This window comes from Manis javanica, chromosome 9 (genome assembly GCF_040802235.1).
Source record: "Manis javanica isolate MJ-LG chromosome 9, MJ_LKY, whole genome shotgun sequence".
NCBI lineage: Eukaryota > Metazoa > Chordata > Mammalia > Pholidota > Manidae > Manis > Manis javanica.
The window spans coordinates 70,824,497-70,838,498 of NC_133164.1; the positions used below are offsets into that span (position 1 = coordinate 70,824,497).

At 38.3% G+C, this 14,002-nt stretch overlaps 1 protein-coding gene across 8 annotated transcripts in view; it reads left to right on the forward strand.

The window, feature by feature from the left end:
- Window positions 1-14,002, forward strand: part of MAPRE2 (microtubule associated protein RP/EB family member 2) — a 163,971-nt gene that overhangs the window by 113,930 nt on the left and 36,039 nt on the right. For all 8 annotated transcript variants that reach the window (XM_073212764.1, XM_073212765.1, XM_073212767.1 and 5 more), the window contains 2 exons: window positions 2,354-2,499; window positions 5,648-5,861. In XM_073212764.1, coding sequence (XP_073068865.1) covers window positions 2,354-2,499; window positions 5,648-5,861 — 360 coding nt within the window. The remainder of the gene's footprint in view (window positions 1-2,353; window positions 2,500-5,647; window positions 5,862-14,002) is intronic.

Genomic DNA, 14,002 nt, shown 5'->3' on the forward strand with positions numbered 1-14,002 from the left:
CATTATAGTCACTGTCTGTCCGTCAGCGTAGTAAGATACCATAGAATCACTACTTGTCTTCTCTGTGCTATACTGCCTTCCCCGTACCCCACCCCCTTATGTTATGTGTGCTAATTGTAATGTCCCTTTTTCCCTTTATCCTTCTCTTCCCACCCAACCTACCCAGTCCCTTTCCCCTTGGTAACTGTTAGTCCATTCTTGGATTCTGTGATTCTGCTGCTGTTTTGTTCCTTCAGTTTTTCTTTGTTCTTATACTCCACAGATGAGTGAAATCATTTGGTACTTGTCTTTTTCTGCCTGGCTTATTTCACTGAGCATAATACCCTCTAGCTCCATCCATGTTGTTGCAAATGGTAGGATCTGTTTTCTTCTTATGGCTGAATAGTATTCCATTGTGTATATGTACCACCTCTTCTTTATCCATTCATCTACTGATGGACACTTAGATTGCTTCCATTTCTTGGCTATTGTAAATAGTGCTGCAATAAACATAGGGGTGCATATGTCTTTTTTTGGAACTGGGCTCCTGCATTCTTAGGGTAGATTCCTAGGAGTGGAATTCCTGGGTCAAATGATGTTTCTATTTTTAGTTTTTTGAGGAACCTCCATACTGCTTTCCAGAATGGTTCCAGCAGTGTAGGAGGGCTGGTTCCCCTTTCTCAACAACCTCACCAACATTTGTTGTTCTTTGTCTTTTAGATGTTGGCCATCCTTACTGGTGTGAGGTGATATCTCATTGTGGTTTTAATTTGCATTTTTCTGATGATTAGCGATGTGGAGCATCTTTTCATGTGTCTTTTGGCCATCTGAATTTCTTCTTCGGAGAAGTGTCTGTTGAACTCCTCTGCCCATTTTTTAATTGGATTGTTTGCTTTTTGTTTATTGAGGTGCGTGAGCTCTTCATATGTTTTGGATGTCAACCCCATATCGGATCTGTCATTTATGAATATATTCTCCCATATCGTCCTTCTCCATTGTTTTTTGTTTGGGTTTATTTTGTCTCATTTTTAAGAGAACCCATCTACTTGACTAGGACTGCACTAGTTCATACTCAGGGTATTGGTGTCTAAGAGGAAGCCTCACAGATGGAAAAGATTCTGTGTGTGATCATTATTGTGGCCTATATTTTATCACTTCATGCTTATACCTACAAATAATAAGTAGCAGCCCTTAGATCCCTTATACCTTGTTCTCTCTTATCTTGGTTAACATCTATTTGACATGAAAGACTGAGTGGGTTCTTCCTATGTAGAGGTGAGTCACCCGACTGGAATGAAAGGCTGCTCTGTCAAGAACAGAGACCTTGACACGAAAGGATGCAGGGAACCCTTCATGTTCCTTGAAGGCCTATCATTGGCATGTTCTGGAAACACACCAAGAGATCTGGAGGAGCTAGGAAAGGAAGAGAGAATACAGAAATGGCCACTTGTCCCCACCCTTGCTACTCCATGACTTTTCCTCCTTATAAAATAAAAATAATCGTTATGGCTTTGAATTTTTTTTCTAATTGCCTTTAGCCATTACTAATAAGAAGACATGAATCAGTAAACATGACCTGGGTGGGATTTTCTAGTTGAAATTGTCACGATCTAAAAGGTCTGCATTAAAAAAATACATATAAAAATATATGTGAAAGACTTATAATAGATGCTTTTTTCTATGACTGTTTCCTTAGGGGACCCATTGAACATTTCTGTTATTTTTACTTCCAGTCATGAACAGCATGACTTTGAATTTCAGTAAGTTTCAAAGTCTCCATGCCTTCAGCTGTCATGTTAATAGAGGAACCCCATTGCTCTGGAATCAAACTGGTATATTACTGTTTTTCATATTAGATGGCTTACTTAAATAGTTTTACCTAAGTCATTCTGAGAGATGGGTATAAAAGAGCCTGGGCATATGTGTGTTTTTTGAGCTACACATTTCATGAGAACTTTTGTGGTTTTCTCATATTTAAATTTTCTTCTATTTTTCTCATGTTTTGGTAATTTGGAGCAGGTAGCAGCTATATAAAAGAAAAAAAAGTATTTCTTTTTTTCTGCTAGAAGCTAGGAAGAGTTCTTACCCACATTTCCTTGGCAGTTAAAGTATGAGGTTCTTGCTCATTGTTCATGGAAGCTGTTGATGCTCTGGTGAATGCAGTATTAGTGCAACAGTGCTTAGGCATGGGGGGAGAGGCAGGTCTGCCCCTTTGACTTCCGGCAGCAGGCTCGAAGGGACAGGAAGGTGTAACTCAGTGAGGAGAGGAGCGCATGCACCCAGGGGGTCTCTGAGTGGTGAGGGCTCCTGCCTGCCTAGCAGCCTCAGTGGCTCCTGGGTGCGACTCACCCATGCTTTGCTTTTCTCTTTCCAGGAGCTGCCTATTGCCAGTTCATGGACATGCTGTTTCCAGGCTGCATTAGTCTGAAGAAAGTAAAATTTCAGGCAAAGTTGGAGCATGAGTATATTCACAATTTTAAACTTCTGCAAGCATCGTTTAAGCGAATGAATGTTGATAAGGTAGGAAACTAACTGGTACCACCATAAAATGCATTGTCTTTCCTTGAAATTATTTTTGTGCAGAAATGAAAAAAAAATCCAAAAAAGTTACCAGTGGGATATATATGTCTTTGATATTGGAGAGGATCTGTACATAACATAAACATCAACCTTTCCTTCCCATATTTGTATGAGTCTTTTCTTCTTTTAGAAGATATCTAAATGTACAGCTGTTAGACTAAAAACTCTAACACAAATTAAAGTGTTAGAATGTCGTTATTCTGTTTTGACATTGCAGATGAGAAATTTTTCTTTTCCAAATGCTACTGTGGTTCTTTGCTTATTTTGTTTCTTTGGAGAAACGACATGTTACAGTAGAGATGGCATGGGTTTGCAACCCAGTGCTACGACCTGAGCACGTTACTGAAATTCTTCGGGTCTGAGTTTACCCATTCAGAAAATAGGACCAAAAGCCCATGGTTATGCTGTGGTTACGGAGCTAAATGAGGGAATGCACATCTAAGTAAGTACCCAGCATAATGTACACACTCAGATTCCCAGTGTCTGTGAATTGTTCTTTTTTTCCCCTTTGAATTTTAAAATTTTGTCCAACAGTAATAAGTAGACTGGAGTCCTCCTGCCCCCCGCCCCCCCCTCAACGAAGGACTCTTTCTGAAGTCGACTTGGTCTCTGAGTGTCCCTGCTATTCAGATACATACTCAGTCCACATGCTTTATTTAGGCTGTATCTCTTAGAGGGAGTAGGTTTGGAAAGAAATGACTTATGAATAAGGGAAAAGGGAAAAACCAGCAGGGGAGAAATGGAAGGTTTTTCTTTGCATAGATAAATAGGTCATGGGAATTAAAAATTAAATACTGGGTTATAAGAGTTAAAGTTAGAGGAAAAGAGATGAGTTTGCTGAACTGTATTTTTTCAAATTTAATGTGATTAATATCTTTCTAAATCAAAGTAATATTTATTAGAGTATTAATAAAATCTTGACCTCCCATTTCCTCAGAATTTTAATTTCAAAGCACATTACGTCCTTTGCCGTGGTTAGTTTCCAGTTAGCTCCTTCCATACATATTCAGAACCAGAACTCTATAGGTTCTCCTTACTACTACCAGTGTTGCTTGTTATACATTGCTATATCATTTCTCTATACATGCTTCTAAATTGGAAAGAAACACTCATTCATAGATTTATTGATAAAACTTGCTATATAACAAATTAGAGGACTCCATTTCTGTGTAGAAGTGTACACACAGAGAATGGATGAGTAATTCTAAAGAATGTTGAAGATCAAATTCTTATAGTGGATGGAGACTGACATTAATGACCTTTGTTGGCCTCCCAGCCTCATGTGCTCTGATCTACCCAGCGGTCCTTGGACAGAGACGGTGGGCCCTGTTCACATTTGTCATATCCTGACAGCATGTGGGGGGCTTCTGTGCAAAGATGTGCTTGCCACCTCAGATTTTGAACTTAGGCCCCCCTCAGAACTTTTATTTTGATAGGGAATGCAAAAGTACATCAATAAGAAGCCAGTGCCTACTTTGCGCAGCTAATGTAGCACCATCATCTAAAACTGGTTTATAAGTTTCCACATTTGGCAGAAAGCATAGTAGCATGTTAATTAAAGGGCCTCATGTTCTCAGACAATATCAGCATAAGCAAAGCTTATAAATTAGAAGACATGAAAATAATTAAAGAGTACATGTGCAAGGAATTCCTCTGTGTGGCAGACGTGGCTGAAATTTGGAAGGAGTGAGAGGGGACAAGGATCAGCCACGTCCTCCTCACTGCCAGGGTGTTCATGAAAAATGTGATCTCCAAAAGCTTGCTTCTCTCTATTTTGTTCTATATTTGATTTAGTTTCAAAGTTAGCTTCATAAATACCATCACTTAAAAATCCATTGCTAATGATTTAGTTTCACGGGCAGTCTAAAATGTTTCCATTGCTGTTTTTCTTTCAAGTTGTCATTGATATTTAAGGTCTTCTACGTTTTCTGAGTGCTCCTGATGATCCATTTTAGGTTATGAGTGGGATGTAGCTCCTGAGGCTGCCGGGCCTTGCTGGAGATTTGATTTACACAGTTCTGTTCATTCTCACTGTGCAACTGTGTGCTTTGGGCACTAGCTTTCTGTCTGATTCTTAACATTGACACTCACGAACACACAATCTGACCCTCTCCCTGGCTTTGTAACGCGCATGGCTCATGTTCAGCTCGTATTCCAACATGAAGATGAGGGAAGTAAGAATCTGGCAGTTGTGCAGTTTGGATAGCTAAGTACTTTTCCATTTTCCTTAAGAAACTGCTGTGTACTGAATTAAAGCTGAGCAAGCACACCATATTTTTTCCTGTCATAATTCTCAAAATTCCTGTAAAACCTCTAAAGGGAATAACCATTGGCTCTAGGGTACCAGGAAGAAAGGCTCCTCCGTAAAAAGCTAAGATTCGTCTCAAAGGTTGATATGGATGCTGTGTGCCATGTCCTCCAGAATACCTGTAGGACCCCCTTCATCAAACTCAGTTTCTTTCCTCTGCCCCCCATGGCACATTAGCCCTGCTTCTATGCAGCCTGTGAATGACTAGGCCCTGTATTGTCGTTAATTGTTTTTATGCTTGTCTATCTCTGTTGAGATAAGCTCCACAAAAGCTCATTTTGTTTCATATGATCCGTTAGCGAGTATATGTTTTTGTTAATTTGAATCTTACTCATTCACAGTCTCTTGGAACTGTAATCCTTCTAAGAGTTTGTTCCAGCACAACTGGACCAAGTGTTACAAAGAGATAAGGAAAACTCCCTAACCTTGAAGCAGCTCAGCATTGCAGGCCCATGTGTTTTTGGTGAGATGCTCTGGCAGTAAACATACTGTGACAAGGATCAGCCCCCCTTGACAGATCAGGGAGTTCCTTCTTTGTCTGGATTGGTCAGAAGTATTAGATATTCCAAGATAACCACCTACAATATTTTATTGTAGTTTTTCTTCAATATGATGAAAAAGTACATGAATTCTAGAACACAGCTGTCTAAGAAACTGTGGGAGACACTAGTAGTCATGAATGCAGACATGTAGGAATAGTTATATTTAGGTAACACATCAATCATATTAATACCAGCAAACCTGAGGTTTGTGACTCACAAGGTGCTTTTTTTATTGCAGGTAATTCCAGTGGAGAAGCTAGTGAAAGGGCGTTTCCAGGACAACCTGGATTTTATTCAGTGGTTTAAGAAATTCTATGACGCTAACTACGATGGGAAGGAGTATGACCCCGTAGAAGCACGACAGGGGCAAGATGCACTTCCTCCTCCCGACCCTGGCGAGCAGATCTTCAACCTGCCGAAGAAGTCGCACCATGCGAACTCTCCCACAGCAGGTATCCCAGCAGTGAAATCATAGTCACTTTCACTTTAGAAAATGGCTCAGGCCCCACTGGCTTTACTATGTCTGATCAACTTCATGACAGTATCTTTACAGCTCTAGACGATTGTAATTCTTGTCTGTTTGGTCACATTTGTCTTCCTAACAGTGACCTATCTAATAAGTCTAATGATCACAATTTAAACTATTTCACATTATATCACTGAAGCTGTGTTAAAATAATACTCCAGAGAGAAATTTCATTTTATCTGTATTTTTTTCTGAGAAATTTCAAGTGTGTTTAGATTTCAACTGAAATATTTTTTCTGCTTAATTGCTGGCTGTACAGACAGAATATGAACTTATTTATACTTTTAAACATGGGTCATCATCTATAATCTTTCAAAAGAAATTCATGAAATATGTATCTATTCTCTTGTGTGGTAAGTGCCAGTTGTTGTATGTTAATAGTCAGCAAGACCTCGTTTATTTCTCTTCATCCACAAGCGAGGTCATTAAGGATAAATACACAGAATGTTCAAATTGTTTAAACTTTTGTGGGTAAAAACCTTTCAAAACTGTATTCATAAACATTCTTCCATAAAAAAAAGATTTTTGCTATACAGAGTGTGTTCTTGTAAAATTAGGGTCATTATTCTAAAACACCAGTTGTGGTACTGGACATTTAAACAGTGAAGTCTTCAGAAACAATTTGTTTCTGAAAACCAGTGCCCACACTTGTTAAATCAGTAACATTAGTTTTGTAAGTAACACAGATTCCTTATTTTATACCCAGCCTTCAATCAGAATTGATTAGAAATGGTTATAAGAGCACTAATACTAAACATTGCCTATGTCTAAAACTCAAAAGACATGTGGGCTGGAGGGAAATTTGTGAGTCTTCCCTGCATCCATATCACTGAAGCTGGAAGGGAGGAGGGAAAAGTGCCTTGAGGCGCTCTAGCCCCTGATGTTCGGGTAGAACAGAGACCCTTGCATAGGGGCAGGGAAGGTGCCAGGAAGACTGAAGGAAATGAGGAAATGACATGTCAGAGAAGCAGAAGGAAGGGAGCAGAATGATCAGCAGTGTCTAAATCTGCTGAGGAACCAAGTAAAATAAGGACTGGACGAGTCCATTGGGTAACTCAACTTGGGGGTCATTCAGTGGGATGATGGGACACAACTGGGTTGAGAACTTGGAGGAAGGAAATTCAGATAGAATATAAATCCATAGAATGAGTGAGCTTATATAGAATAAAAGCACAGATTTGGGGGCATACATACATTTAAAGGGCAAGAAGAAAAAGAGGAGGCTGAGAAAAAGATGAACATCGGTGGGGGGCAGGGGGGTGGAAACAGTAAAGCTCAGCCTCAGAGAACAAACAGAAAGTTTCTAAAAAGAGGGATCGCCAACAGTGCCAGATATTAATTGTGAAGAGATCAAACAGTATAAAGGCTGTAAACAGGCCAAAGAAATCTGACTCTTAGGAGGTGATTAATAATCCTTTTGAGAATTGGTCTGTTGAAGTGCTGGGTGTGTACCCCTAGATGGTGACAACTTACCAAGGGCATGACATGGCAAATGTGGAGTTGATGTGGTAAGAGTAGATTCCACCTTCACCAAATTTGTCAGGAAAATTTTGAGGAAATCTAAAAACATTTTGGTGTTGGGAAGATTGGAAGGAAGATGGTATTGTCCTTGATCCATTCTTGTTTGCTTTTAGGACAAGACACAATGAGTATTTTGTGAGGTGGGAAAAGGAATAATTGAAAATACAAAAAAGGAGGGGAAATAGGTGGAACAAGGAAGGAGAAAATGAGGTTAAGGGCATAGATAGAGGTCTAGGGAGAAAAGAGATAGTACTTTTTTGGAACCGAAGTGCCAGTGAGAAGTGGGGTAAAAATTAAGCCACAAGGAGTTTGGAGAACAAAGATCTATGGTGGTTCAAACTGGCCTTCAACTTTTCTGAGACACTCATCAGACAGGAGACAGAGCAAAGAAGAGGAATGGCGCGTTTCATCCTAAGTCAGGGGCTCCACAGGAAAAAAACCACGGGTGCCTGGTATTTCTCATCTTAAGGTCTCTGTATAGCTGTTAGTGATCTACAGATTCATCTTTAACCTCAGCTGCCACTTTTTCAACTTTTGGTAGTGAAAGTGGAAAGGCCTCAAAAGAGTATTTTCTTCCATAATCCTAATGTACCCTTGAATTGGCACCAGCACTCTCCCTCCCCCATCAGAGCTGGCATCATACTGCTTGGCATCAATTTCTAAGAATTTCCTCATCTGTCCTTCATAAAAGCCACAGAGAAATTTGTCCCATTTTGATAGAATGTCCATGAACCTGAAGAGAGGTGTATTTTTTCCAGAGCTTAACTTCTTGGGTGACAAAGCTCAGGAAACACATTAAAATCAACAGATAATAAATTTGGTTTTTAATGTTCCAGAAGGCAGTAATCCCTGAGGAATTACTTGTGAAATTGTTAACTTGTGTTCCTGATACCCTGACCATGTTTACCTCATTAGTCTTAATAGTGATCAGGGGAAAAGGATGTTTTCAGAATCAAATCAGTTAAACCTTTTTTAATAAAGTATGTTCTGTCTGTAGGACATTGTGGGATGGAAAAGCTATACTGTGGAAAAAATTATAGCAAGGTGTACATCACATACAGAACGTTGTTTTCAAAGCTGTTACATGTAGGAGAAAAGTTACTGTATAAGTACTGTAAGAACTCAGTTTTCTAGAGGCCATGTATCCAACCCTTGGGAACACAGCCAAGAAAATATAAACCAAAATGTCTTCTAAGGTCAGAATAGGTGTTGTAAAATCTGTGCTATGAAACTCATGCATGTACACACAAGAGAGTTGCTCTTTCTTAATTTTGACATAATTGTAACTAACATAGGCATCTGGTTTCTCAGCACATAACTTGTGAGGGCAGGGGGTAGATGGACCCCAATAGAAAGTACAGACACCAGTGAGAGAAGAGCCAGAAGACTGAACAATGAGCCGCCTGCAACCTCTGTTACAGAAGCAGGTGGCGCCATGCCTCTCGGTGGCCCTCTGGGTCTGTATGACACCAGTGTGTACAAATCAGTACACTCAGAGTTCCCTTCTAGTTCTTAGGATGCTGTTTAATTTTCTCTTTATAATCACCTCCTCCATGAATTGTTTTACAGTCTCTAACCTGGCTCCTCTTGTCTAGAACTCAGGGCCATCTTCTTTGTACATTTGTCGAAGTTGTCCATGTAAAATTTAAGACGCATTGCTTGGTGAGGTGAGAGTCGGCTGTCTGGGAATTCCCAGATCTATATCACAGCTCACAGCGATACTAGTAACATTCACAGTAATTTAATTTCTGTTCCCATCTGTGAGCCTTGGTCATTTCTTAATTTATCTGCATTAGTGAAAATTGCTGGTATAATTGAAAATAGGAGATGGTCTTTATTTTTCATTTTGGCTTTGGAATACTTGATTCTTTTTTGCAGGGATTTGTCTCTCCCCAAATATTTCCTTAGGCTGATATTACTATTACTTGCATTTCCTGATGTAATTAATACATCAAGGGCAGTAAACGGAAGCTCCAGAGCATCTTGTCGAAGGGGCCATATTAGAGTGGAAAACTGACCGTGGGATGGATTGTCCACATGTTGAAAATTAAGAAAGGACTGTTTACACTGGCAAGAGAAAAATTGTGTTTTGACATCATACAGAGTACTTACGTAGCCACACACCATGGGTTATTTGCCTGTGTGTGAAATAAATGCACTCCGCATACTTGGTAGATTCTTTTTCTAAGAACATGCTAGATTTTTCTACCATTTCAGTACAGACACCAAATGTTTTTCTGTGGATTCAGAGAAACCATAGAGCCTGTTGGTGTCTGTGTGTAGTTGGGTGACTTATCTGGACTATAACAAGATAAGCAGAGACTGTCACTTAAAGACGGAGGCCCCCTGGCAAATCTTAATCTATTCTATTTGTATCCCAAGGAATTGCATTTGAGTTGCTTTTTATCTATCAATGAGAAGCATGTATTAAAATACACAGTTTCATAATGATAAATATCTATTAAGTGCATGTATCACTGTGAGTCATGATGTGTGTAAATTTATTGCTATTAGCCATATATCTGCAACTTGAGATAGCTGTTCAGGAGGATCAGTTTTTATTGTGAACATTTACTAAACTTAAAAGGAAATTTGAAGTTACAGTTCCTATAGCAACTACAGCTTGACACACTGCAAATGCACATATATTAATGTTTTTAAATCATATTCTCATATACAAATGTAATGTGATAGATTTAGATTTGCTATGGAAATTGTGTCTGAGCTTTCTCTTTTTCTTAGGGACTGCAGTGTTCCAGTATTAAAATCAGATTAATAGAAATACTAGAAAAATGGTTTCAAAAAGGAAGCAACCTAAGAAATATAATAAAGTATTTGGTTATTCATAACTAAACCCCTAAAGCTAGATTTAAATTAAATCCAAGCAGTGTTTTTCAGAAACTGTTCATACAATCTTAAGGTTACTGTGTTTGTTGCATTATTTGTTTAGCAGTGTTTAACACGTTTGAACCCCTGAATCTAAGCATCGCTGGTCACCTTTGGGGAAAGCTGAGTTGCTTGTACTTGCCCTAGAAGTTTGTTTGTTTTTTAAGAAGTGGCAGTGAAATGTAGCATTTTATAGTGTTTTTAATCCTGTTCTGATTTTGATGTTATGGCCAGAATATGGTGTCTCCTGGCCCATGTATCACCTTGAAAAAATCATGCATTCCGCTGTTACCGGTTTTATGGTGTTTTAGAAATATCAGTTAGATGAAGATAGTGAATAGTGTTATTCAAATCCTTGTTTTTACTGATTTTTTTTGTTGTCTAGTTTAATAGTTGCTGCAGAGAGAATGTTGGCATTGATTGTGGAATTCTGTTTTTCCCTTTCTTTCAATTTTTGTTTCCTTTATTTAGGGGTCAGTTATTAGGTACATACATATTTATGATTGTTATGTCATCCTGATGAATTGACCTCTGTATTTTATGAGGTATCACTCTTTACCTTTGGTACTACTCTGTCCTGAAGTCTGTTTCATCTGATGATAATACAACCACGTGAACTTAATGTTTGCACGGTTTATCTTCTCCATGATAGACTAAGTTTCCACCTGTCTTTATCTTTATATTTAAAGTATATCTCTTGTAAACAGTGTATAATTGGATCTTGTATTTTTATTTGTTCTGATAATATCTGAACATTGGAGTGTCCAGTCAATATTACCTTTTCATATACTTACTGAGTTAGTTGGATATAGACCTACCATATCATCATTTGTTTCCTGCTGTCCCCTCTGTTTTTTGTTTCTGTTTCTCCTCCCTTTTGTCTTCTAGATCTTTAAAATAATTTTCAGTATTCCGACTTGATTTATCTGTTGCCTTTTTTTCCATTGAAGCATGGTTGACATTATATTCATTTTAGGTAAAACATAGTGATCTGACATATATATTGCCTCTTAAACTTTATCTCTTTGCATTGACTTTTTTAGTGGTTACTGAAAGAGTTACAATATATATATTGTTAGGTTTTCACAGCTTACTTAAAATAATATTATGTCACTTCATGTAAAATGTAGAACCCAGCCGCTTTCCCCCCCTACACTGCCCTTTGTCATGTTGTCATACCTGTCACAGCTACATACATCATAAACCCCACAAGACAACATTGTAACTCTTTTTAAGTCAACACTGCCTGATATGGTAGCTTTGAGCACTTGAAGTGTGCTTACTCTGCATTGAAGTGTGTGCTGTATGTATAAAGTACACACTGGATTTAGAAAACTTAGTGTGGAAAAAAGTGAAAAGAAAATACAATTAATAATTTTTATATTATTACAAATAGGAATTATAATTTGTATATGTTTATATTTTGCATCTATTAAAATGAATGTTTTTAATGTCTTTATTGTGGCTACTAGAAACTTTCAAATTACCTACATGGTTCACATATTCCTGTTAGGCAGTGCTGCTTTAAACAGTCATGTATTTTAAATAAATGAAGAGAAAAAAATAGTTAGTTTTTCATATTTTTACCATTTCCAGTGTTCTTCATTCATTCCTGAACATCTGAGGTCCCTACTGGTTTCATTCCAGTTCAGACTGAAGAACTTTCTCTAGCATTTCTTGTAGAAGCAGATTCAGTGGCAACAGGATTTTTCTTTCAGATTTCCTTTCTCTGTACATGTCTTTATTTCACCTTCATTCTTGAAGAATACTTTCCTACATAAAGAATTCAAGCCGATCTTTTCTTTAGGTGCTTCACAGATGCTGTTCCACTGTCTGTGGCCTCCAAAGACAAGAGGTGCATGCTCTTGGTAATCATTCTTTCCCTGTTGGCAATGTATTTTCCTCTGGGGTGCAGTCAAGATTCTATCTTTGGTTTTCAGTAATGTGACTGTGATGTGCCTACGCGTAATTCTCTTTGAATTTATCTTGTTCAGGATTTCTTAAATCTTTAAGTTTATGTCTTTTACCATATTTGGGGAGTTTTCAGCCATTATTTTTTCAAAAGTTTTTTAGCTTCGTTCTTCCATCCTATCCTTTTAGGACTCCCATTTACTCATACATTAGAGCGTCTAAAATTATCTCACAGGTCCCAGAGGCTCTGTTCATTTTTTTTTCTTGTGTTCTCTTTCTTCTTTAGATTACATAATTTATATGAACATATACTTCAAGTTTACTCTTTTTACTCCATCATCTCCATTCTACCACTGAGCATTTTGAAAATTTCAACTGTTGTATTTTTTCCAGTTGAGATTGCCTTTCTCTGTTGAGATTGCCTACCTTGCATTTATTGTGAGCATACATCACTGACCATGGTTACGATAGCTGCTTTGAAGTTCTTGTATGCTAACTCCACCATTCTGACCATTGCACAGTTGGCATCTGTTAATTGTCTTTTTGTTTGAGAACATGTCACATTTACCTGGCTCTTCATATTGTTGAGTGTCACTGGATTGTATTCTAGATACTGTGATATTAAGTGTGGAGACTCTAGATTTTTTTATTACTCCAAAGAGTATTGGTGTTTTTCATTTAACAGGCACTTAACTCAATTATAGAGTCCAAATAAAAAGTATTCAAGAAGTTGAACTCCACTCAAGGGGTCCTAACCTCGGCCTCAGGCCTGTGCCTTTCTGCAGGATTTCCTGACTTCCTTTTTCTTATTATTACCAAGATGCAAGGTTTCATTTACCTTTTGAGAAACTCCACCTTGTAAACACAAATGTTGGTCTCACCCCAAAGCCATTATTTATTCCAAGAAATGCATTTTCCCATGTCTGCTCTTTAAGCCAGAGCAATCCATGATGGCATTTGACTTCCCAGAGCTCCTTAGGTTAGGCATAGGCACCTTTCTGTCCTTTCATGGTCTCCCCATCAAGATGAGTCATGCCTGTTTATTCTTATAGTTTCCCAGTGTGTACTTGCCTAATATTGCTCTCTCACAATCCCAGGCCCCTAGCCACATACTATACTGCAAATGCCTTACTTACTTCTTCAAGGATCAAACATTGACTTTAAGAGATCATGCAGTGTCAACTCAAAACAAGGAAGAGATGCATTTTCTTTACCAGTCCCATAATTAGCAATGCTTCTTTTGAAGTAGATGTTAACACTTTTTATACAAACTATCTCAATCCTGCTCTGTATCAGCATTGCATCCCTCTTGGCCTGCTCATATTAAGAAACCACCATCCCATTATAAGCTGAATGCCAGTTCACAGCTGCTCCCTTAGCTACACTGAGACCTGGAGAAAATGGAAAGATATACTTCTAGGGTCCCAATTATTAAATTCTTAGAAGACCTGCCTTATTCCTTGGAAGGATTAGGGGTATTGGAGCTTTTGTTCCCCTAGTTAACACATTTGTCATTTGTAAGATATACAAGCTACTCCATAGGTATTAAGTTGCTTTTCTCCTCAAGGAATAATTGAAACTGCATTTTCCTACCTTATGATAATGATAAAACCACAGCGTAAAATATGAGCAGTGCTCTGCCTTGCCAGGAAACTGAGTATCTGTGAGTTTGGACTGTTGGGCACAGAGAGGAACAGGGTCATGAAGAATTCAGGCGATTCAGATAGGAATCTTCTGGCAGGGTCTGTG